Here is a 25,981-nt window from a genome sequence, read left to right as displayed (position 1 = left end):
GTCTTTTGAGTAAAAGGGGCCGTAACTCATGTGTTCTGTGCTCCACTATTACCCTTCCCTTCTCCTTTTTGCTATGTAATCAAAGAGAGGAGTGATCCCATTCTCTTCAGGGACCCTCAGTGAAGAATTTGGTTAGCAGAAGATGTCTTGCTGATTCTTGGCTGAAAATAAGTGTAATAGACTGGCAAAACTAACATGAACTTGTAAAACTCTTCTTTGTCTGTCTTTTTTTTTATTTTTATTATTTGACAAAGAAAAAGCTTAAGAGAATAAATACTGAGAGATTGCACATGAATAAACATGCTATTTCTCACTTGTTTCTGCTCATCAGAGTTAAGTATTAGAATAACGAGGAGGGTGAAAGCCGTAGGTTAAATAAGTTCAGTCCGATTTCCCGTAAGCCAGTATCTCATCCAAGCGAGCATTATTTGCTGCTATAGATGGTTGCTTCTATGGAGAAATTGAGTCTGAACAGGACTGGAGACTGTGCAACCTTCTCACCCGCTCAGAGAAGGTCTCCCCAGGTCAGGGGTGTGACCGGCAGTGGAAAAGCCATGCGGAAAGCTGGGGTTTGCCACTGTTTCCACTCTATTTGTTCTGCAGATAAATAAATTGAGGGCTGGAGTTTTCACGGCTGTCAGTGTGCCACTTCTGAACATCTTCTCTTAGAGAAATACGAAAGTCAACCACATGTTCAAATTGGTCCTAATTGTTACAGGAAGGCTTCTGAGCGGTTCCAAGACCATCTTTTTCCGCTGACCTTGTATTACAAAATATTTCTGGAATTAGATGGAGCAAGAAAAATAACAACTTTTTTTTTTTTCTTTCACAACTTGTACTTTATGTCGAGATGCCTTTGAAAGAAATGTGACCCTGTCCTGTATGTTGAAGTGGCTTTCTTCCTCTGTGAGCTGTGACATGCTCAAGGGACCAGGCTTTAAATCGGGGATGGCAGACCTCAGATTAGCATGGTGGTATTTGTAACCTCTAGCATTTTGTATCCCGCTTTCCCACAGGGTCTCCTGCCCTCACTGGCACTGGAACCATTGCTGTCACTGTGGATGATGTCAATGACAATGTCCCCACATTCGCCTTTAACATGTATTCTGCCACGGTTCCGGAGGATGCACCTACAGGGACAGATATTTTGCTTGTAAACTCCTCAGATGCTGACATTTCTACAAACGCTGTTATTAGGTAGGTCATTCACTGTTGCTGTATAATAATAATACTGCCTCATACCTTGCCTGAAGATTTTTTTTTCCAGAGCATCCAACACCAGCAAGCCATAAAGCTGTAAGACACAAAAGGACAGCTGTATATGTGTAACTAAATTATCTCAGCAAATCTGGCTTTTTTTGGTTGTTTATAGGCTTTTAGAATTATGTTAAGGACAAATAGAGTCACAGAGTTATTTTACTTTTTTACTAAGTGAAAAGCAAATGAGTTTAACTTGCACCTGAATATAATCGTCAATAGGCTAGATTTATATTTCTCAATAACTGTAGAGGTAGATGAGTTGAAAAAAGTAAAAAACCTTGAAAAAAATAAAAAGAAACCCTGAAACTCCAAATACTATCCTAAATGGATTAAGTACTTAAGCTTGTAGTCTTTATATATACATTCTCTGCATAAAGAAATATGATATAAGCTGTGAATGATCATCATTACTGATTGCCATCAGCTTGTGTAGCTTCTGGAAAGGATTTTGTCTTCTATTTAGCATAGCTTTTAGAATTAAGGCTTTGTAATGAAGGATATAGGTAATAGATACGATACAAATCTTTTAAAATGTATACCTGAAGAAGCTAGAAACTAATGTTCTTGGAGGCTGACAGACTTCTTAAATATTAACCGAAGAAGCTTTCAGGAAGAGCTTGGTGGGGAAGAGGAAGATGTACTTTTCAAACATCATTAACAAATTTGCTACAAAAGCTGACTTTGGGGCAGAGTTAAATAATATTTTTTATTGTTTTTTTCATTTATGTTCATATGAAACCACTCGCCCTAAAAAAAGTACAGAATGTATTTTGCAGCTCTGTAAATCTTAATCTTTAAGCTAGGCAATTCTAGAAATCAGTATCACTTTTTTGCATAAAAATGTCCAAACTGGTGGGTAGTGTTACTTTTGTGGTAACATACATGTGTTTCGGGAAAGCTTCAGTATCTTATTTTGGACCTTAAATGGCTTTTCAAGCTTCAGTGTAGTTTAGATGACTGCTTATGCAGACTTGGAAGCATTTATACTAAACTAGACGAGCAGGTACAATATCACCTAACCTGCCAATACACATGTTATGGGAGAGACCAAGAACCACTGAACAGTCACCAGAAACCATGGCCTACCTTGCCACCACATTCACGTCTTTTCATGAAGTAACCAATTTTCACTGAAAGCCAATGTGTTCCTTGGGTCAATTTATGGTCAGTTAATGTCTTCAGTTTAGCATGAAAATGACACGAGGCAAGGTGTAAAATTTATCCCATTCAGAAAACCAGTAAAAAGTTAGAATTTGGCATTTTTGCATTAAATGCCAAATGGTTTGTAGAGCTTAGTTGATGCAACTTAACCAGGCGCTGGGCTGAACGCTGGCCATGCCCAGTTTCACAGACAAGAGTAATGAAGGTGCTAAGTGGCAGTGACAACCTCAGTGGATAATCTTCAGGATGGATTTATTGCTAATGAAGTAGAAAGCAGATTCGTATTAGTCATTAATTGGAAGGACACATAGGTAATCTCATCACATTTAACTGTTGTGACTGCAAACACCTGTATCTCTCTGTTTCCAAACTTACAAAACAGGGATATAAAAGTAGCTTCTTTATTTACTTTTTTTAGTTCACCTAGTTCATTCTTCAAAGTGTGTAAGAGTATCACTGTGGTTGTCTTTTGTGTTTTTTTTTTTTAAAAAGGAACTAAAATAAAATAGATATATTGTACAGCAAAGCAAGTGTATATATAATACTGTAATATTTTCTTTCCAACTAGCTACAAGCCAAAAATAGAAACTTTATGTTTTGGCATCTTTAAATATTTGAAAAGCATCCAAAATTACCATTTATTAAATTGTGAAACAATGAAGCTTTTAATTCTATTCACTCTCACTCTAAGAAACTATTTCTGGCAAGCTCCTTTAGAAAAAAGAATTCCATACAAAGCATGAATGATTGTAATGATTGCGTCCCATAATCAGAAATTATCAGGGTGCTCTCGGATTTCTTTAGTGTGGCTGAATTGCTTTAATATCTCTGCCATTAGTCTCTGTCATTCACTCAGTACCTCGTAGTAGAATAGTTGAGAAAAATATTTTTTCCTTTGTAAGTAGCCATTTAAAAATTGTTTTCAGGTTTTCTTTTACACTTTTTAGACTCAGGAATATACTTTGTTTTTCTTGGCCAGAATTTGCCCAGATTCAGCATTTAGAGTCATGCAAATCTTAAAATATGACTGGTATAACAAAACTGGCAAAAGCCAGAGGGACCAGAACACGTGAGGTCTTCTTGTCAGATGTGCTGAGCACTCAGAACTCTTTTTCAGTCTTATTGGAGCCTGTTTCAAAATCAAATCTTGGGTTTCCAAAGGTGGTATGTAAAATCCTCTGCTAAAATTTTCATGTAAACTCAAAAAAATGGGCTGTGTCATGCAAGAAGTAGATAATCTTCTGCAAAACTGTTACGTATCCATACACGTCAACTCTTTTCTCTTTTTTTCTCTTTCTTTAACCGGTGAAGTCATTAAAGAAGGCTGATGAGGTTGTTAATGTCAATGCACACATGAGCAGTTTTGTTAAAGATAGTACATATAAAACAGGTCAGCACAGACTAGTCAAAAGGCCAGTTTTTAAGTGCTTCATTCAAATTTGTTTTATGCTAGTTGTCAGCATTAAAGTTTCAGGGTTTGGGGTTGTTTTTTTGTCTTGGGTTTGGAATTTTTTTGTAAATATGCTGAGACACACTTATGGTGTCCAGTTGGTTAGCATGCAGTTGTACACAGATATAACTCAGAACATCCTATGGCAAATGAAATTTATCTTTATTCTCTTTTTTTTTTGTTTTTTTAAAAAAAAAGGTTTTCATAGCATCTTTCCAATGCTAAAACTTGGGACGTTCTATATATGTGCAAATACAGAAATCCCTGTCTTCTGTGACACCTCACACAGGGTTAAAACCTTGCAAATCACAGATGAAATTTGCCCGTCCTGGTGGTATTTAGGGAGATTTAAATGGTGCTTTAGGCTTTACGCACATTTGTTCCACCCTGGATGCACATTGCTATGGCTGGAGAATAATTACATATGGCCATCATATTATATCATAATTAAGCAATTAAAGTATGCTCCTGGCATTCTGTAGAGATTAATGACTGAACAGGAGAAGCTGCCACAGCTTATTACACAGGCTGACTATCAGTCCTCTAGGTAAAGCTTCTGGCCTCTGTTATTATTTCTGTCATAACCTGTTCTGATTTTAAAAACGTGAAGACAGGAATATTACTGTCTTTCATAAAAGCCATTTTCTTCTGAATCTTACAGCACCATAGACTTCAAAAAAACTGCTACTGTGCTGTACCAGGAAGCAATGCTAATCACAGATGTGTTGTTTTTTGTCAGGGCTGTAAAATTGAATATGCCCTCGTTCATTTTAGCCAGTTTTTGTTTCCTTTGTTTTGTAGAAAACGCATTATCTGAATGAATAAAAAATGTAATATTAGCCAATTACCTTTAAAAATACAGCCCAGTGCTCCCCGTATCTTTTAAGATCTGTTCTGTAGGAACACGAGCTGGGTAAGCATTCAAAGAGAAAGGACAGAGTCACTGTGGTAGTAAGCCAGAGGTAGCCTGTACGATGCCATGCAGTAAGCACACGGTCAGTTCTTATCAAATCACATTTTTAGACACACATACAGATGTGTGCACATACATACACACCAATCAAGGGTCAAAATCGGGTCCCAATTAGTGTCTATTAATGTAGCTCTCTGGTTACTAATTTGCTATGAATTCCTATGAATTAGCAGTGAAATCTTGAATGTCAAAACTTAGCTCAGTATCAGTAAACAATATGAATGATAAATCCTCATATTATTTTGTAGAATTGTAGTCTTTTTATTTCAGAAAATAGTATTTTTTCTAATGATATCCTGCAGATTCAATTAAGAGGTATGCCAAACTTTTGGAATATCACTTAATGCATTAGTCCAGGGAAATCAGTACTAGAGGATGCCTCCAGAAGGCACTTTTTAGAGTATGTCCGACTGTACCTCCGAATGTAAAAAGACTCAGTTTGCTCCTCATTTATTAGAAATCTATGTGTTAAGCAACTACGCTTGGAAATCCCCAGAAATGTCATTTACAGGTCTCACAAGAGAGAAGGGAAGAGAAAAAAGTGAAGATACATGGACAGTCAGAAGAAGATCCATGTGTTGATACCCATCAGCATCGTCGTCTAAAGAGTATAGAAAATTGTTATTATCTTAAGGAGCAGGCTGCCTTATGAAATACTAATCAAATTTTTCTTCCTTCGTTTTTTTTTTTTTCTTTCAAACAGCTATAGGCTTACCGGTGGCAATTCGCAATTCACAATCAACCCATCAACAGGACAGATCATCACCAGTGCTCTCCTTGATCGAGAGGTGAGGGAGAACTACACTTTGGTGGTGGTGGCGAGTGATGGGGGCTTCCCCAGGGCTCTCTCCAGTTCCACCAGCGTGCTTGTCGCCGTCGCCGATGTGAATGACAACCCACCCAAATTTCAACACCATCCCTATGTCACCCACGTCCCATCACCTACCACTTCAGGTAACCTAGCAGTGCTTGGGATACTTCAGATTGCATAAATATCTTATCAAATTGCCTTTGTGTTGCATGGGAATGAAAAATGGCAAGGCTCATTGTATCACCCGCAATTTAGCAATTTTCTTAGTTTGTTCTTTCCATCCAAATTAAATTATTTTCCTGCAGTTATGTGTAGAAGACATAGTGTAAACGAGCACCCACTCAAACAAGTGATTAAATTATTTTGCTAGGGTTAGGAAGGCAATGGCCTCTTTTTTTCCTCGGAAAGTCTCCTCCTGCATGTAGACGTTCTTTTTCCACCCTGAGCAATTCTTAAATAGGATTTTGTTGACATCATCCAAAAAGGCTGTATCTATATCAGATGTTAATTATGTTGCCTTTCCTTGAGCCAAGTGGTGAAGTAAAATAAGATAAAAGTAAAGCCAAGCAGCAACCTTCCTTTTTTGGAGCCTACACCCAAATTAAAGTGACTTCATTCAATTTAGGAATTAATTTCTGCTTCAGTTTGTTTAAACAAGCCTGATAAGTAAACACATTAGAAATTGATAAGTCCAAAATATCCATATTTTCGATTTGCAGAATCGGTATTGCAAAAAGAAAGAAAGGAGAATATGTGTATTTGCATAAAGACAGAGAGAATTTACTGAAAGATTCTGCTATTCTGATATTTTTTTTCTGCGACTTGAAAAGGGCTAATACCAGCACCTCTACTATCTCAAAACAGTAAAAGAATTTTATATGATCACTGTATTACCATGGATTCACCAAACTGCAGTCAGAATTCTTGGCTGGTGGAAGTCAGCAATGCTGTGTGTTTTCCCATGCATACGTGTACATGGATGTGTGATGCTTACAGAGAGGATTCCAAGACAAATGGTTTACAAAACAATTTTTCCTTTAGAAGAACAAAAAAAGGGCTTATTTCCGTGTCTTGGGTTTTCTCTCTAAATTTGAAACAATTGCAAATACTTCTCCTTTTTATGGAAGAATGAATTTGTTTACATTTCTTTCCCGTTTCCAGAACAACATTATGAAATTATTTTATTATTGCATTGGTGAATCTTTGTGTAATTTGACGAGGGCACAGTGCCTTTGTGTGGTTCTTTTTGGGGTGTTTCTTTAAATGCGTTTGTGAGTACATATAGGTTAAACTGATGTTTTCTGGCAGTATCTTTTTGGATGCTTTCTATATGTTGCCCCTTATAACTAGAAACATACAGAAAGCCTAAGCTATATTTACTCTGTTTTTAACTTCTCAAAAACCTAGGGATGCATGCATTTTTTTATTTGCAACTTCTTCAGTTCACTTTTATTTAAAAGGAAATGTTAATATCTTTTCACAGTATTTTGAAAGGCTGTTGACAACGATGTTACTAGTAGGCATGGCATCCATTAAAAAAACAAACAACTTTATTGCAGTCCAATGTACAGTCTGAAATAGCTTTTTAAAAAAAAAAAGAACAAACCCTCATAACTTGATTAAGACTTTTGCTTTTATTCCAATCACAGAATAGCTAGTGTACATTTGGAAATAAATAGCTTAATTTTCTTATTATTTTTAAATCAAGTTTAAAAGGGGGAACAAGTAATAATAATAATAATAAAAAATAATGTAATTTGCTTAACTGAAGCAAAAATCTTTTTTTTTTTTTCTGTCCCATTTCTCACAAGGGTTTGAATACTGTTCTTGTCTAAATAGTCCTCCCCCTGGAGTATACATCATTGCACATGACAAATAGTGACATGAAGTGTAGTTTTAAGGGGACATTGTCAAAGCTATTCCTGCCTGTAAATGATTTTGCCTTCGGAGGTTGAATACAACATGATTTTTATACAGGAGTGGGTAGTTTCTATATTTCATTACCAGTAAAACATCAAGAGAGTGTTCTGCAAATTGTTTGGACAGTGTCAAATTTGAAAGACATGTCATGCATTAGATCTGTAAATTCCAGTGCAAAAGGACACCCTGGGTTCTCCTTGCAGATAAGCAAATATAGAGGTTAATGCAAATGGTGCCCATATAGTCAAGTTCATTGTGAAGCATAAATTCGAAAGACCTGAAACAATGTATTCATGTTACCAGACTAGTATGCAATAGTTTTGTATTTCTATGTGATTTTACCCCTATCTCAGAGGACCAGCATGTTTTTACAAATGCAGTCCCATTAGTTACCATCCCCAGAATACTCCTACAAAATCAGAGGCAAGAGGCGACTGGGGACAAGGGAGCTGCGTCTGAGGAATAGGAAGAAAAGGGGCTGCAAGGGAAGGTGGGTGCGTAGGGTAAATGTCCATGGGTGCTGCCTGTTCATTTAGGTAGCCTCAATAGCCATCGAATTCCAGGGTTTTTTTTACATGGATAAATAAACTATGAGTAATTAAAAAGAAAAAAAAAAAAAACAACCAACATTTGTTCTTATTAGATGTATGGCTTTCATAATGTGAATATTGTCGAAATAGGACACTAGATTTCCAAAAAGTTGCAGGTCCATTTTCCAGTGCAGATGTTTGTACAGCCACTGACATCCATTCAAACCCACATTTTTTGGCCACGTGCATGTATTGCAGGTTCACAATCTCACCTACCCTGTGTCAAACTTACCATCTTGTGAAAAAAAGCAGTTCATTTTCAGAGCAGTTAAGAGAATACTGCTCCAGGATGAATACCGGGACAAGGGACCCTCTCGAGTGCTTCCAAGTAAAAGGTGGCATCGTGTTTCCTGCAGTCAGTGCATCTGAAGATGCCCTAACTTTGTTCTCCATTTCAGGCTCATTCGTGTTTGCTGTGACTGTCACCGATGCAGATGCTGGCTCCAACGCCGAGCTCCATTATTCTCTCATGGGGAAAAACTCTGAGAAATTCCACATCGATCCAGCGAGGGGGGCGATCCTGGCTGCAAACCCGCTGGCGGGAGAATCCGAAGTCACCATTTCTGTTCATGTGAGGGATGGCGGCCGGTACCCCAAGACAGACTCTACAACCGTCACCGTGAGGTTTGTGAACAGAGCAGAATTCCCCCGCGTTCAGGCGGATCAGGAGACCTTCACGTTTCCCGAAAACCAAGCAGTCGGTACGCTTGTCACCACTGTCTCCGGGTCTTCAGCCAGGGGAGGCTCCTTGTCTTACTACATCGCCAGTGGTAACTTGGGCAACACCTTCCTGGTCGACCAGGCGACAGGACAGCTTTCTGTTGGGCGGGCTTTGGATTTCGAAGCCATACAGAAATACGTGGTTTGGATCGAGGCCAGAGACACGGGCTTTCCTCCCTTTTCCTCATATAAGAAACTGGAAGTGACGGTGGTAGACGTCAATGACAACGTACCGGAGTTTGAGCAAGATCCCTTCATTGCAGAAATAATGGAGAACCTGTCCCCAAGGAAGATACTGACAGTGGCTGCTGTTGACAGAGACAGTGGTCTAAACGGACAGCTAAATTATGAAATAATTGAGGGCAATACAGAAAATAGTTTCAGTATCAATCGAGCCACTGGTGAGATCAGAAGCGTCCGGCCCTTGGACAGAGAGAAGTTGTCTCGATACACACTAACCATAAAAGCTTCAGATAAAGGCACCCCGCTCCAGAGCACCACTGTCAAAGTTATCATTAATATTTTAGATGAAAATGACAATGCTCCAAGGTTTTCCCAGATATTCAGTGCTTCTGTGCCTGAAAACGCACCTCTGGGTTTTACGGTAACCCGTGTCACAACGTCAGATGAAGACATTGGGGTGAACGCGGTCAGCAGGTACTCCATAAGGGACACGAGTCTCCCATTTACCATAAATCCCAGCACCGGGGACATCACCATCAGCAGACCACTAAACAGGGAGGACACGGACCGGTACAGAATCAGGGTCTCTGCGCATGACTCTGGGTGGACGGTGAGCACAGATGTCACCATATTTGTCACAGATGTCAATGACAATGCCCCACGATTTACAAAGCCCTCCTATTATTTGGAGTGTCCTGAGCTTCCTGGGATTGGGTTGAAGGTCACCCAGGTTTCAGCCACCGATCCCGATGAAGGGTCGAACGGCCAAGTCTTCTACTTCATAAAATCCCAGTCCGAGTTTTTCCGCATTAATGCAACCACGGGGGAAATTTTCAACAAGCAGTACTTAAGGTACCAAAACTCCAGCGGTTCAAGCAATGTCAACATTAATAGGCACAGCTTCATCGTTACTTCTTCAGACCGAGGCACTCCTCCATTAATGAGCGAGACAACTGTCACCATTAACGTAGTAGACAGCAACGACAACGCACCGCTGTTCCTCGCTCATAAATATTTTACTCCTGTTACTAAGAACGTGAGGGTTGGTACAAACTTAATTAAAGTTACTGCAGTGGATGACAAAGACTTTGGCTTGAATTCTGAGGTGGAATACTTTATCTCTGATGAAACCAAAACTAATAAATTCAGACTGGACAGGAGTACAGGCTGGATTTCTGTGTCATCTTCACTAATGGCTGATTTGAACAAAAACTTTCTGTTCAAAGTGAAAGCAAAGGATAAAGGTAATCCTCCACTCTCATCCGAGGTAGCTGTTGAAGTAGTCGTGACAGAGGAAAATTACCATACACCTGAATTTTCTCAAAGCCGTATGAGCGTTACTATCCCGGAGAGTCACTCTGTTGGAGCAGTGGTCAGGACAGTTTCAGCCCGAGACAGAGATGCCGCTATGAACGGATTAATCAGATACAATATTTCCTCTGGAAATGAGGCTGGCATCTTTGCTATTAATACAACTATGGGTACACTGACACTAGCAAAACCACTTGATTTTGAATTATGCCAAAAGCATGAGCTAGTTGTTACTGCCACAGATGGAGGATGGGTATCCAGAACAGGCTACTGCAGTGTCACTGTTAATGTTATTGATGTGAATGATAATTCTCCAGCATTCAGCCCTGAGGACTACTTTCCCAACGTGTTAGAAAATGCCCCCAGTGGGACAACTGTTATTCGTTTAAATGCCACTGATGCTGACTCTGGACCTAACGCTGTGATTGCATATGCTATTCAGTCCTCAGATAGCGACCTCTTTGTCATTGACCCCAATACAGGAACAATCACCACCCAGGGATTTTTAGATTATGAAACAAAGCAAAGTTACCATTTAACAGTAAAAGCTTTTAATGTTCCAGATGAAGAGAGGTGCAGCTTTGCTAGCGTTAACATCCAGTTAGAAGGAACAAATGAATATGTGCCCCGTTTTGTGTCCAAGCTTTATTATTTTGAGGTTTCTGAGGCAGCGTCCAAAGGTACTGTTGTAGGTGAAGTTTTTGCAAGTGATCGTGATATGGGAACTGATGGAGAAGTCCACTACCTCATCTTTGGCAATAGCAGAAAGAAAGGCTTCCAGATAGATGAGAAAAGTGGCCAAATCTATGTTTCAGGACCTCTTGACAGAGAAAAAGAAGAACGAATCTCTTTGAAAGTGCTCGCAAAAAATTTTGGGAGCATTCGTGGTGCAGATATAGATGAAGTAACCGTTAATATCACGATACTGGATGCCAACGATCCTCCTGTTTTTACCTTAGGAACCTACAATATACAAATCAGCGAGGGTGTTCCTCCAGGCACCCATGTCACATTTGTGAGTGCCTTTGATTCAGATTCTGTCCCTAGCTGGAGCAGGTTTTCCTATTTCATTGGGTCTGGCAATAACAACAGTGCCTTTTCCATCAACCCGCAGACAGGACAGGTGACAGTCACTGCAGAGCTGGATCGAGAAACGTTGCCTGTGTACAACCTGTCTGTGCTGGCCATCGATTCAGGAACGCCATCTGCTACAGGAAGTGCCTCTTTATTGGTGACTTTGGAAGATATCAATGACAATGGCCCTACCTTGTCCACCAGCCAAGGAGAAGTCATGGAGAATAACCGTGCAGGAACTCTTGTGATGACGCTTCAATCATCAGATCCTGATCTACCTCCAAACCAAGGTCCCTTTACGTATTATTTGCTCAGCACTGGCCCTGCAACCAGCTACTTCAGCCTTAGCACCGCTGGAGTGCTGACAACGACGAGAGAGATCGACAGGGAGCAAATCAGTGATTTCTACCTGTCAGTGATTACAAGAGACTCTGGTGTTCCTCAGATGTCTTCCACAGGAACTGTGCACATCAAGGTAATAGACCAAAACGACAACCCATCTCAGCCCAGAACAGTAGAAATCTTTGTTCACTATTATGGCAACCTCTTCCCAGGTGGAATTCTGGGCAATGTCAAGCCACAGGATCCAGACGTGCTAGACAGCTTCCAGTGCTCGCTCACCTCAGGAGTCACCAGCCTCTTCAGCATTCCTGGGGGCACCTGCGAGCTGTACTCGCAGGCAAGGTCCACAGATGGAACGTTTGACCTGGCCATCCTCAGCAATGACGGGTTGCACGGTGCCGTCACCAGCAGTGTCCGGATTTTCTTCGCAGGCTTCAGCAATGCCACCATTGACAACAGCATTCTCCTCCGCCTGAGCGCCCACAGCGTGCGGGATTTCCTGACGAATCATTATCTCCACTTCTTGCGCATCACCAGCTCCCAGCTGACGGGGCTGGGCACTGCTGTCCAGCTCTATGGACTGTATGAGGAGAGCAACCACACCTTCCTGATGGCCGCTGTCAAACGTGGCAACAACCAGTACGTGAATCCCAGCGGCGTGGCCACCTTCTTCGAGAGCATCAAAGATGTCCTCTTCCGCCAGAGCGGGGTGCGGATCGAGGCTGTGGATCATGACTGGTGCCTGCAGAACCCCTGCCAAAACGGAGGAAGCTGCCTGAGGAGGTTGGCGGTGAGCCCGGCTCTGAAGAGCCACGAGAGCATCCCCGTCATCATCGTGGCCAATGAGCCCCTCCGGCCCTTCGTGTGCAGGTGCATGCCGGGGTACGATGGGAATCTCTGCGAGACGGACATCGACGAATGCCTCCCGTCCCCCTGCCACAACGACGGGACTTGCCACAACTTGGTGGGGGGCTTCTCGTGCAGTTGCCCGGAGGGCTTCACTGGCATGGCCTGCGAGAGGGACGTCAACGAGTGCCTTTCCAACCCGTGCAAAAATGGTGCTGCCTGCCAGAACTTCCCAGGAAGCTTCAACTGCGTTTGTAAAACTGGGTATACAGGTATGCTTTTCCTTCTCTCTATTTTATAGTCCAGAAGAGACGGAAAGAGGGCGGAAATGTGCCTTTTTAGCACAGGGCCGTCTGAATATCCCCAGTAGGTGAAGAGGTCATGCAAAGTGAAGCATTTGTAGTTATGAAAACTCAGAAGACCAGGTGCCTACAGTATTATTTTATTTTAGCTCGGTCCTTGGGCAAATCTCACTTATCTGATTTGCATTAGAACAGAAGGATTTTTACAAGAGCTATTTTAATTTATTAAATATGTAGAAACCATTTCCAATGCTTACGTATGATTTTTCGGTTCTTGTTATTGTTATGGATATTGTGGTAGCATTTCAGGTCTGCTAGGAGTGTGCCAAGCAAGAAAATCGGCCTCTGCCCCAAATTGCTTACAGTCATACAAGAGAGAAAACAGATGAAGGATATGGGAAAAAACAGAATTCAGACAAAGCAACCAAGCATGTCTGTTCTGTATTTTGTCCCTTTGTGATTTATTTTTTTCATTAACAACAGAAATGTCTGCAGCTTTCCTACCTCTTCAGAGTATTTTTTCCTTTAATATTTATTACACATTGAAACATAGCAGCATTTTATGCCTAGAAAAGCAGGCTGGTGGTTGCTTTTGTCGTGAGTATGATATTTAAGGAAGGTCTGAACATTTCCACCAAAACTCATTTCTAATCAGTGGAGTGATCAAGGGATTTTGTTTTTTATCTTAAACTAGATTAGTCCAGAAGACGTCATATACTTTATTGCAAAGGAGAAGGTTAATCATTTTCAAAATAGAGGTTTAGCTCCTTCATTTAAAGCAGAGCTACAGCAGTGGATACGTATTCGGTGTGAAAGGTCTATTGACATAAAGGACGCCGATGTGATCTTTCATGTGAACCTCACGAATGTACTGCTGAGCCTCAGGTCAGCAGCGATTATTGTTAATTAACAAGCATTTCTAATTAAGTTACTGATCCAGGATTTTATTTCATGTTGTATTAGTACATCAAATTATTTTGCCAAGAGCATGGCAAAATAATTCTAGGGCACCTATCCCCTGTAACTCTTTAGGTCATTAGCACCAGAGATTACATGGGCATATGTTTGCTGTTGCAACGAAGCAAAACACTTCATTAACTCTAGCACCATACTGTCGTATATGCCTCTAGCCTATAATTTGAAACATTAAAGAAACATCCAACTATTTTTTTTTCTAGTATTAAAGCTCATATCTTAATGTTCAACCCTTATGTTAGCTAAAAATAAAGCTTTACATGTGACAAGCTCGAAAAAAGAAGGAGGTTTTAACTAAGAAAATGTGATGAGAGACTTATAGTTTGAAGTGTTGGATTTCTTTCACACCATGAATTAAATGTGGCATCTGATATGAGCTTTCTTAAACTCCTTGTCAACACAAATAACTTTAAAATAGACTACCACTGAGGCAGACATTTCTATTTAGGAGTCAGATCTTTTTAAATCGGTTGGCCATTGCAGCATCAAGAATTATTTAAGTGTCTGGAGATTAATTGAACAAGACAGAAACAAATGGCACCGAAGTATGTAATTAAAAACCAAAATATCTCAGAGTTGAATAACAGCAGAGCTTATTAGATAAAATCACAATTAATATTCAATATATTTAGACATTTTGTGTCTGCAAAAGCATATTTGAAATTCTTCAAATTTAATATTCAATAGGTTCTGCAAACAAATGTCAGAATACAGATTGTTTGAGAATGCTTGACATAGAGACTATTATGTCATTATTACACTGCCAACAGAAAGAGAACACAGCTGCTTGGGCCTTTAATCCTGATTCATACATGATTAAAGGTAGCCATAGTGAATGTAAAAATAAAGCCTGAATCTGTTTCTTTATGAATATAAACCTTGAGTGCCTCAAGAAAAAGAAAAAGACATCTGAAATAGTGGATTTCTAATTCAGTTTACCATATACATAGCTTTGCTGATTCTCTCGGAATGAAAATAGAGTCTCATAATTGAATTTGCATGCTTGATAAAAAATAAAATATTTACACAGTACTGCATGCAAGTAGAAACTAGTATTTTCTGAGACAGACTCTCTGTTCACCGTAAATTAGAGTACATGAGCTGTAGACCTTTATAATGGCCTACCTGAAAACTGAGAGTCTTACTTTTCCTTGATTTATTATGTTTTGTCAGCTGCATTTCACTTCATCATACTGCAAAAGTAATGTAGTTATTTTCACTGAATAGGATTATAAAGACTAATTACCTCAGAGCAACATCATTAGGGTTTAAACAATCTGTTATAATTACATCTCTTAATGATGATCAGGTTTTGTTTTTAAAATAATCACTTTCAGGAGGGAATATACTTTGTGATTTACAGTAGTTGTCTGCCCTTCCTTTGAACCTTTCATTTCCTGTTTTCCAGGACTCATTAAGATGAAGGAATGTAGGTTTATGAAATTGTTTCAAATGCAAGATTAAAATATTAGAACAACCACTTTAAAAGATGGACACAGAGAACCACAAAAACTAAAGCTCTCAAATCAGCTGAAATGTAACCCAAAAGCATTCAGCTGGTATCTGTTCCTGTTACTACATTTTTCAATTAAAAAAAAAAAATCTCAGGAAGTTAGATTTTTGCATGAGCCCCTGAATGTGATATCATCAGCTTGAGGTGATGAATGATAAATGCCGAATGCTGTCTGTTATCAATTATCCAGCAGTATCCTCATTTTCATGGTTTTTCTAAATGTAAATTTTTAGTATGCATCTTATTGTGTCTGTAGCCCATGAAACCAGTAGGCCATCAGGGTGGACTTGAACAAAGAAACTCTTTTAGTAAGGTACTGGAAAGCTAGCATTAGCATGCTGCAAGGGAGATAACGGAAAGTGATAGGACAATCTGCTTCCATCTTGGATGGCTCTACTTACCAGAAGAGTAAGGTGTTGAAAGAAAAAAATCGAAGTCTAATAGAAGTTGCAGGACCAAGTACAATGGAACTGGGATCACAGCAATTTACCCGGAGGAATCCCCACAGTGAAGAAAAGACAAACAAGAGAAAAACCCTGCTGGGTAAAGCCCTGAGCAACCTGGTCTGACTTTGAAGATTACCTTGCTTTGAATGGGGGTTGGACATCATGATGTCCAAGTTCCCTCCAGCCTAACTTTTTCCATTACATCTGGAGCGTATATTCTTGTTCAGAGGTCTAGAAAGATCTGCTTCTGCCAACCAAGTCTGGGCAATAACAACAGAGCGGAAAAAATAGGAGCACAGGAGGAACATGGTTTAGATGAGAAGGGAAGAGTAAGGGGGTGCAGTTTGAATGCTGGTTGGACCATCCAGAAACCAGGAGTTGATAGAAACTCTCTGGATCTTGGCAGTGTAACAAATGCAGGCTGCCAATCACAGCTTGAAATACGGAGACCTTTCCTTAGAGGATGGACAAGGAATGCATGGGAGTTTCTGTCTCAGAGGAGTCTAAAGAGGGACTAACCAAAGATCTGAAGGTAGCAGGAAATTTGGAGGAATTGATGAAGTTCAGGATTCTGTAGAAAAGAGGGAATGAGGCCTTGTAGCAGCAACTGTCTTCAGAAGAAGCTGATGTAAGGTAATTGGTAGGTAAGGTTGCCTAGGGGGAAACACAGGAGACAAAATTCAGGAGAGTTGGAATCTTTTAGAAGAAAGAAAAAATTATAACTACAAATTATCTTAAAGAAAAAAAAAAAAAGGATGTCTTTAAGAGTTTTACGTGGTCATACCAGGATTATTTTTTTATTGAAAATGGGTTACATAATAAAAATAAATTTCTTTTCTTTTGGCAGTTACATGACATTATATTATACTGTTTACCTACCTACTTATTTTTTTATTTATCAGTTTCTAGTTTATAACTCCCATTATCTGTTTGCCAGGTTTTTCTAATGATACTGCTTTATCAAAGTAATTTATTTTAAATCCTTATACAGAACAACCATAGCAATAAACTAGAATAGTATTCCCAAGTTATATTTTAGTCCTGCCAGTATCTGGCTGAAGGACTCTTGCTTTCTGGGATAAGCATGCTTAACATGCATTTACAGAGGAAAAATAAGCTTCATAGACATCTTGGATGTTGGGTCATTATTTCAAATGTAAATAGATACATTTTTCCCAGGTCTTTAGCACTTCAGAGAATGGCAAAGAATAGCCAAAATTTCTTCTTAATTTTAAATAAATATTAGTTTTAATAGCTCTGATTAATTGTTAGATCAGGGTATTTGTCTTCTCTTGTGTCAAAACAGTTGGAATAAATGCAAACACACTTTTATTAGTTTCATGAATTATTCAAATAATTGTTAAATATGAAGAAGATGTTGTTATTCACTGGTTAAAATATGTGCAGCTAAAATAAACACCCATATTCTGTTGCTGACTCAGCAAATATGCCAGCTTTAATGTTAGCTGAGAAACAGAAGAGTATTTAGTTAGATCGAATTGCAAAAAACTGAGTAAGCCTTATTAGCTACACTTGATTTTTGTGAAAACTAAGAAATATCACAGAGTTATTTTAGGCGTCTCTGCCTCACTCTTGCTACGTGCTCTCCTTGCTAAGTCAACAATCTGTACTATGTACCATAATTTTAAAATAAAGAAAACAGCAAAATCTAACATAAAAAGTTAGCTCATCCTTCAGTCATGCTCATTAGAGAATCAAATATAAATAAATACCCCCAAAGCATAATTAGATTCAGACACTGGAAATGTTTCCTGGATTTATGGTGAATCTACAAGTTACGTATTAACCACAGGAATCCTCCAGCACTCCATTTCCATCCTGCTCACAGTCGCACATGGGGGGCTGCTGCTCACACGGATGAGCTGCCTGCAAACTTCTTTAGGTTAAACAGAAGAGGGGGGCGGGGAAATGAGGTTTTCTTAGTTAGATGACTGAAGTTGTGAAATTCTGAAAAAGTTAGCAGAGTTAATATAGCACAGCCCTGATTTTCTACAGTTTTAGGGACCAGCAATCCCTAAGGATGGCGTATTGTGCTCTGCTGCCATGTGAGATGTAAGAATTATACGATATATGTGACACGTAAGAATCGGCACCCTCTATGCAAGCTCATGGTGTACTTTTAACTTAAATGTATATTATAGTTATATGATGTGAGGAATAAAAAAATTCATTATAAGTGCAATAAAAAGCATTAAAGCAGTCTTAGCCTTTGCTATGTGTATATATCCTGGCAGAGATGAAGTTCAAGGAGAGATCTGGAAGACCATGGCAGATTTTGCCAGTTTTTGCAGAGAAACACGAAGGACAAACACGCCGATGCTTTCAAGTTTTTGCTGAGCAGGCAGCGAAGGCTGGCACTGCTGGCAGAAGGCAGGCAGGAACCATGAGTGCCATATAGTGGAAGTGTTGCTAAACTGATAAAAGCTAAGCAAGCAAGAACTTAGAAGTGAGGACCAATACTTCTGTACTTAATGTTTCCATACAAATAAAATTTTAGTTTCATACAAAGAATCCCCTTGTCAGTATTCAGCATCTGTTAAAATCTTCATTTCTTCTCTTGGTTCCCTTCCTTGTTGAAATGAATTATGTGATTTCAGTTTATTCTCTGGTGAATAATATTTACCACATGTGACAATGTCTGCTTAGAAAAGGACTGTATCCAGGGTAACTTGTTTTTAGCTCCAGAGGACTGTGGTCCCTCCGAGTCAGGAAGGAGGTTGTAATTGATGAGGAAAAATAAGAGAAATCATATAATGTACAATAGCAGCCTGTGTTCAGCATACCATGTTCATACAGGGTCCAGCAAGGGCTGTCTCTGTCTCCTTCCCACTAATGACTACATTGCATTAAATAGGGAGGGGGAATTTTTTTTGTTTGTTTGTTTTAGTTCAGCATCTCCTTTCATTTCATGATCTCTCTTTTCCAGATATCAGTTAGTGAAAAAAAACAAAACACCAATACCTATGTCCAAACCATGACAACCTACATGAGGTTATTAAAACGTGAGACATTTGAAAAGTAAAGTTAATTTCTCTGGGCTGTGTATTATGCCTGTGTCAGGGGTAGGAGCAGCCCAGCATCGTGTCTGTGTTTCCCCTCTCCATCCCACAGCCGTGACTGGTCCCTGACACCCACCCTCCTGGCCATGCATTCAGCATTGGTTCATAAGCTCATTACCTAATTACCAGCCTGGTTTTCCTATTGACCTGAATACTCTGACCCGGAAATTGCTTTTATTCTCTCATCACAGGGAAAACGTGTGACTCCACTGTCAATTACTGTGAGTGCAACCCCTGTTTCAATGGTGGGTCCTGCCAAAGCGGGGTGGAGGGGTACTACTGCCACTGCCCCTTCGGTGAGTACGCCTGGCCTCTGCCCTGCTTCAACTTCCCTTTCCCTACTCGTTCATTTTTACCTATATAAAACCGATGGATGTGTATATAGATCTTGGTCCATGGGCAGGTGTTGGTCACCCCCCAGGCTCACCTCTCTGTTTCTTCCCAGCTGCAAGAGGGAGAAAGCGATATTTGTGCTGGTGCTGCGGGAAAGGGGGAGCACACTGATGGCTCCGAGCACTCCTTGCTCTCCTGCTTAATGTTAGGAGGGCTGAAGAGTAAGACCACTGTAAATTCCATCAGTATTCTTGCATCCTACGCACTTGAAAAGCACAAGGAAGTTGACATAATGTTAAATGAGGAAAAGGGACTTGGGGATGATACTGAGTGGAGAAGGCTTGGCTTTCTTTTGAGAAATTTGCATAAATTGTCAAAATATCTGTAAAGCAAGAAATAGCGAGCACCCACATTTTTCTGTGAGGAGCACATTAGATATTGGCATTTTTATATTTAGTAGATTTGATTAAGAGAACCTAACTGAATCAAAAGAGCTTTGTTAGCCCACACCAGTACTCACCCATTCAATTTATTATATATTAATGAAGTTCTGACTTCCAAAACCAGAGCACAATTCCAATCAGAGAAGCATATAGTACTGCCAAAATAGTTTAATAATTATTAGAATTTAATTATCCCAAATTTGGTTTGTGGAATAAACCCAATAAAGACATAAATGAGCACAAATATTTCAAGATATCATGATATAATTGCAGCAAGATTGGTTCTGAATACAAATTAATCCAGAATTGTCATTGTACATATAGAAAAGCATGAAAATAAATGCAACAGATTAATCAAAAAACAGATAAACCTGAGAAATCATTTACAATGTTTTAAGGCTGCTGAAAACCCTCACACAAAAATATTGTTCTCAACACACATTTGTAACTACCTCTGAATTCATTTTTCTATCAACATGTGGAATAACTTCTTTATTCTGTTTTATTTCTTTTGTTCTCCACTTCCTCAGAGTTTATTAATTTCCTAGACAGTCATAGTCCATTGTAAATGTAACTAACATTCATAAATTAGGAAAGCTTTTTCTCATTGTCACTGCAGTAAAAAAAAAATCAGGGGAAATTCTGACAGACATCTGAAAAGAAATATGTAAAATGCACCAAAATAATCAATCAATAAAAATACTGAGAAGGCATAATGTTCTAATTGCATATATGTTTATATCGTAAGTATAAAAAATGAACTACCAATTGAGAAACAGTTCAGATGACAGCTATAAAGAGAAAATTAAGCTCAGGTTGCAAATTTATTCCCATAGCTGGATTAACAAATACCTGATGCTAATTAACAACCATATTTGACATAACTGTCAAACTCTCTTTTTTTTTGTATTCTAAAGAAACCATAGAGCTCAATGAAATGTACTTTGTTTTTCAATAGATGTAACTGTCATTTGTAAGTCAATTTTTAAGTTTAAATATATATACTTCAACACCCACCTGTGGGTAATAGGATTCTTGTGTTCAAGTTGCATATTTTTAATCATACATTAGAGGTTTTTTAAAGAGCCATACCTAGAGCACATCAGTACTTTGTTCCTGGGAGAATGCACACTGAGGAAAAAACTATCTGATACCAGATTTTACTTTTCATTTTGCAGGTGTTTTTGGGAATCATTGTGAACTGAACAGTTACGGATTTGAAGAGCTGTCATATATGGAGTTTCCCAGTATGGATCCAAACAATAATTACATCTATATAAAGTTTGCTACTATAAAAAGACATGCCTTAATGTTGTATAACTACGATAACCAAACTGGAGAGCGGGCAGAATTTCTGGCCCTGGAAATAGCAGAAGAGAGGCTGAGATTCTCCTACAATCTTGGCGGTGGCACGTACAAGCTTACCACAACTAAGAAGGTGTCTGATGGACAATTTCACACGGTTATTGCCCGGAGGGCTGGAATGGTAAGAAATGCTAAATGAGAATTTAAGACAAGTTCAGCCAAGGCACTTTGGCTTCCACATGAACTCAGAGGAAGTAAAATTAGTAACGTTGGGTTTGCTAGCAGAACCTCCAACTTTGGAAAAAACCTCTCTCGTTTCTGTCTTACTCCAACTGACTCAAAGACCTATAATGGTTTGTTTAGTACGATGATGATAAAGAATAATTAAAAGAACATGTGCAATGCCCTGTTCTCTGAATGTGAAAAATGAGAACCAGGAATAATTAATGAAATAAATTACTACACATGAGGCTAATTAACTGATGCAGATTACATGGATGATTATCAGGGAAGGCTAATTAACCATAGAAAATACAAAAGCCCTCAAAATAATTTTTTCTTAACATTTGGAAAATAGAAGCAGACAAAATTCCTGGTATCCCTGATCTCCTTGAGCTAGTTCAGGAATTTTACCAATCTCATCAGACTGGAAGCTTGTTTTTCCTCTGTAGCATACATGTAAAAATTTCAAAGGTGCTACACTGAGAGGGTTTTGGGGGCGGATGGAGGGGACTTGCTTTTATTTTTGTCCTCTAGAAAGCAGGGGAGGAATTCTGCCAAAAACTGGACTGGGATAACCGATTGCCATATGCCTGGTATTCTGACCCCTCTCCTGCCTTACTTTTTTTTTCCAGTAAATGTTTTCTATTCCTCTTCTCTCATTTTTAAATAATATTTCCAAAGCAGAACATAAACCAAATGCTCTTTGAGTTCAAGCCAAGATTTTTGACTCCACAGTGTTTGAGTTAGAAATGAAACCAAATCTATTTGCCATCCATAATCAGTAACTGTTGCCCAAGAGCTTCCTTCTCAGGCAGAAGTGGCCAGCATACATGGAATCCCAGATTCTTCCCATGTTTGCAATGAAAGTCATTTAAGAATAATATATGGTTGGGGCTCCACATTTTGTTTTATATATTTCAAGCCAGAAGTGATGTAGGGAATAAAAGAATAAACTGTTCTACCCAACGTGGCTCTCCCTAAGTCCTAAACGGTGCTTTTTTTCTTCTCTCTGGGAGAGTCTTGAGCCTGAAACTGCATTTCAGTTGCATAGTACAAGGCCTGATTCTTCCATTTGTTGAAGGGGGAGGTGGTGTAATCTTCAGCTGGATTTGCAAATCCAATTTGTGTGTGTTTGTAGGAGTTATATATCCAAATAAGATGAAGGATCATTGTGATGTTGAGTAAAGACTTTTGTTTTAACATGCTTTAATATCAGGTACTTAATAATTTGTATTGCAGCTTCCAGATGGTAAAGCCCAAAGGTGCACCTAAATCTCGGAAGGTACCAGGTTCCCATTTAGCAACTAAATTAGTGTGATATTTCTATCAATCAGATTTAAATGGAAAGTATAGGAGCACACATTAAAAACTGCAACAAATAAATGAAATACACTTAAGAAAAAATTAGAGCAGGAAAATGTTTTACTTGTAGATATGCCAAAGGGCTGGACTGGAAAAGAAGAGATAACATAAAAAAGACTATTTACAGAACAGTTATGAATGCTTCGGGCTGAAAGCAAGCATTTAAGACAACCTCTACCTTTGTGTGATTTTTTTAATTTTTTTTTTAGATGTTTAAACCTCAGTAATTTCAGCTGTTTACAAACACGGTTATATGAAAAGAAGTGCCTCTGTCTTAGATATTTCTGCTGCAGGAAAAATGTCTCCCAGGTGCCCAAAACTGTATAAAATAGCCCCCCTTCAGGATTCCAAATCTGTCATTTCCTACAGCACAGTGGGATTTTATCGGAAACTGGTAAAATCATTAAGTTGTCAGTCCTGAGCTATTGCAGAGTGACAGGATAGAAAGTCTCATAATGCGGCAAGGTAACCGTAGAGTAATGCTTAAGTAACAAGCAGGAACATTTGACTAACATTAGAAAATAAATTGTATGAACTCTGGTCCAAGTAAAATATATTCTCAAATATCAGCCCTTCAGCTGGGGTTGTAGCTTGGCTTTCACAGCGCATAGCGATGTAAGTTAGGGAGATTACGCTGATTGAGCTAAGAACAAAAAACTTATTTCATTTTTTGTTGTTGATACTCTGAAGGAAAATATGTATGCGTGTGATGGCATACAGACCAGCCAGCTTATTAGTCTTTCTATGAATTGTTTCATTTATACAGGGCTATAATCTGCTTTGGAACTGCAGACTGACATTTCTCGGGAGAAGCAGTTTGCTCATTATGTAGAGAAAGAAATTCAAGATAAGCTTTCATTAAAAATAGCAAATTCAACAATTTTGGTGTACTGTAGGGCATGATTTAGGGCTAAGAGCTATGAATTTATGTGGTCAATACAACGCATCAGGTCACAGTATGTATTTGAAAATAGCATGGACAATCTACGGGGATTTCAGCAGGACGTTGTTAGTGAACTTAGTTGCAGGCAGGAAAAAAAGCCATTGCAGAGTAATGACGTACTGATAGCTATTGCTGTTAGCGCAGCTCCTGTAATCTAAATCAAAATATAAATCAAGGCGTTTTTAAAAGTGACATTTGATTCAAATTTGCCATAAAACTGTACCACACATCTAGTTGAAACATGAGAAGCTGATATGTACAATTCAGAGATTATGTTTATTTTTCTGAAAATTTGTTTTAAGGAATAACTAACCTTCAGGGTTTGGTGTTTTTTTTTCTTTTTTGCAGCGCATCTGTTATTAATAAATCACTGTGGGGAAAATTCTTTGCTAAATAAGAGTAAAATAAAAACTCCTTTTTAAATCAGCAGGAATTATTTCATGATTTTAGCGAAAGCTTTGGTGACACTTTTCAAGATTACAAATGAAAGTGCCATGATTCACTTTAGTGTAAATGATTGAGGTGGGTAATGAGGCAACCCCATTGTCTGGGGCTTGGTGGCTTGGAGATAGTAATAAAAAGGAAGACTGCTCTAAGTGCCAGTAATGCCTGGTACTTCTCTTGGTCCCATCAACTTGATCCCATTGTAGGTATTCACGTTTCACTATTATAAATGTGGGACAAACATCTCTCATGACATATCAGCCTAAGGGTTACCTTAATCAGGGCCACTTGGTTACTCTTTGAGTATTACTGAGTGGATGGTTATTATTTTTAACTAGTAATCTCAGTGTTTGTACTCCCAGCTTTTGTAACATGCTTTTTATCAAGTTTAAGCAATATGTTTAATGTCACGGTCAAGCCCCTAAAGGAATGAATGTCCTTTGTGTTTGGAGGGAGCAGCTCTCTGTTCAGATCAAGAGAGGGATACGGTACAAGCCAAAATAACTGCAGTTCCAAGAAGTAAATCAAACAAACATGAAAGAAACCCTACCCAAATCTGAAAACTGTGTGTTTAACTAATTCTATGTATACAGCAGTCAATTAGGTCATTCTCTGTTAGCGTCCACATCTTGTCATTCACTATGTTGATGCAGAGCGTAGTTGATCAGTGGCTCTGAAGCATCCTGCAATCCCAGGTGACATAGTAATATGCAAGTGCTCCATTCTAGCCAAGTCATAGAATCATACAATTGGATTCACAGAATCATAGACCTTAAAGACCATCTAGTTCCAAGCCCCCTGCCATGGGCAGGGACACCTCCCACTAGACCAGGTTGCTCAAAGCCTCATCCAACCGGCCTTGAACACCTCCAGGGATGGGACATCCACAGCTTCTCAGGGCAACTCTGTGTCAGTGTCTCACCACCCTCACATTAAAATCCTTGATATAACATATTTAATCATAAATATTTGATGTGGTTGGGGACTACAACCTTGTAATATTCAGCATATTTGTGTCTGTGGCTTTTGCAGGCAGCGTCACTGACGGTGGATTCCTGCTCTGAAGATCAGGAGCCAGGCTATTGCACTGTTAGCAATGTTGCTGTTTCTACTGACTGGTAAATAATTCTTCATTTTGTGGGTGCTTTTTTTGGAGTAAGATGGAAAAGAAATCACCCTCTAAAGCCAAAAGAGAAATTTGGAGTAATGATTACATGCCCTTAGCCCAGCCTCAAGCAAGGGATAGATACCTCAGCTGCACTCCTTCAGAGGCGTGCAAAGTCAAGGCTCCAAAGTGTCATTTTCTTCCATCTTGGCAGAAGCAAATTAAATTTTCTACATATACTGCTACTTTCTAACTCAGGCGAGATTTCTGCATGGAGTTTATTCATGACACGTTTACTTAAAAATCCTCAATTCTTGACTCCGTCTCTATCCCCAAGCTTTGGGGCCACAAAATAAATGTTCAGCCATGGGTAGTCTGCACTGTGGTGTAAACAGGGATAAAATTTATTACCTAATGGTATGACGTTTCACATCATAATCCAGACAGTGTTAACAAATCAGAACGTCAGATGCAGTGATACACAAATGTATTTGTTATAGTCAGCTGGTTTTTAAATGTACAGCACTACTCTTTGAGACTGTGAAGTTCTGCAATATTTAGTGTTACAAATCTTTAGCAAAGCATTCTCCACTTTTACATTTTGAATCATACCTATCTTGCCAAAACCAGGCTCAGACTCAAAATATTATTGCTCTAGTAGCACCTATATTTCACTCCAGTGTTTGGTTTGGTGCTTTGATTTGGGGTCTTCTATTCATTTGTTTAAACCGCACCTCTCATTTCTTATAAAGGGGTAAGAAATACCTGATTACTGCTTTCTTTAAAAAAAAAAAAAAAAATCATTACTTTTACATTGTTGTGAGTAATTTCCAGATGACATCTTTTAGAGTTTGCATTTCTTAAACA

At 39.0% G+C, this 25,981-nt stretch overlaps 1 protein-coding gene across 1 annotated transcript in view; it reads left to right on the top strand.

The window, feature by feature from the left end:
• Positions 1-25,981, top strand: part of FAT4 (FAT atypical cadherin 4) — a 145,579-nt gene that overhangs the window by 104,603 nt on the left and 14,995 nt on the right. The window contains exons 7-12 of the mRNA XM_074154985.1: positions 1,017-1,197; positions 5,548-5,798; positions 8,564-12,913; positions 19,149-19,253; positions 20,912-21,219; positions 25,042-25,127. Of these exons, the coding sequence (XP_074011086.1) occupies positions 1,017-1,197; positions 5,548-5,798; positions 8,564-12,913; positions 19,149-19,253; positions 20,912-21,219; positions 25,042-25,127 (5,281 nt within the window). The remainder of the gene's footprint in view (positions 1-1,016; positions 1,198-5,547; positions 5,799-8,563; positions 12,914-19,148; positions 19,254-20,911; positions 21,220-25,041; positions 25,128-25,981) is intronic.

The sequence above is a fragment of the Numenius arquata genome, chromosome 10 (genome assembly GCF_964106895.1).
Source record: "Numenius arquata chromosome 10, bNumArq3.hap1.1, whole genome shotgun sequence".
NCBI classification, from domain to species: domain Eukaryota; kingdom Metazoa; phylum Chordata; class Aves; order Charadriiformes; family Scolopacidae; genus Numenius; species Numenius arquata.
This window is presented reverse-complemented; position numbering and strand designations above follow the sequence as displayed.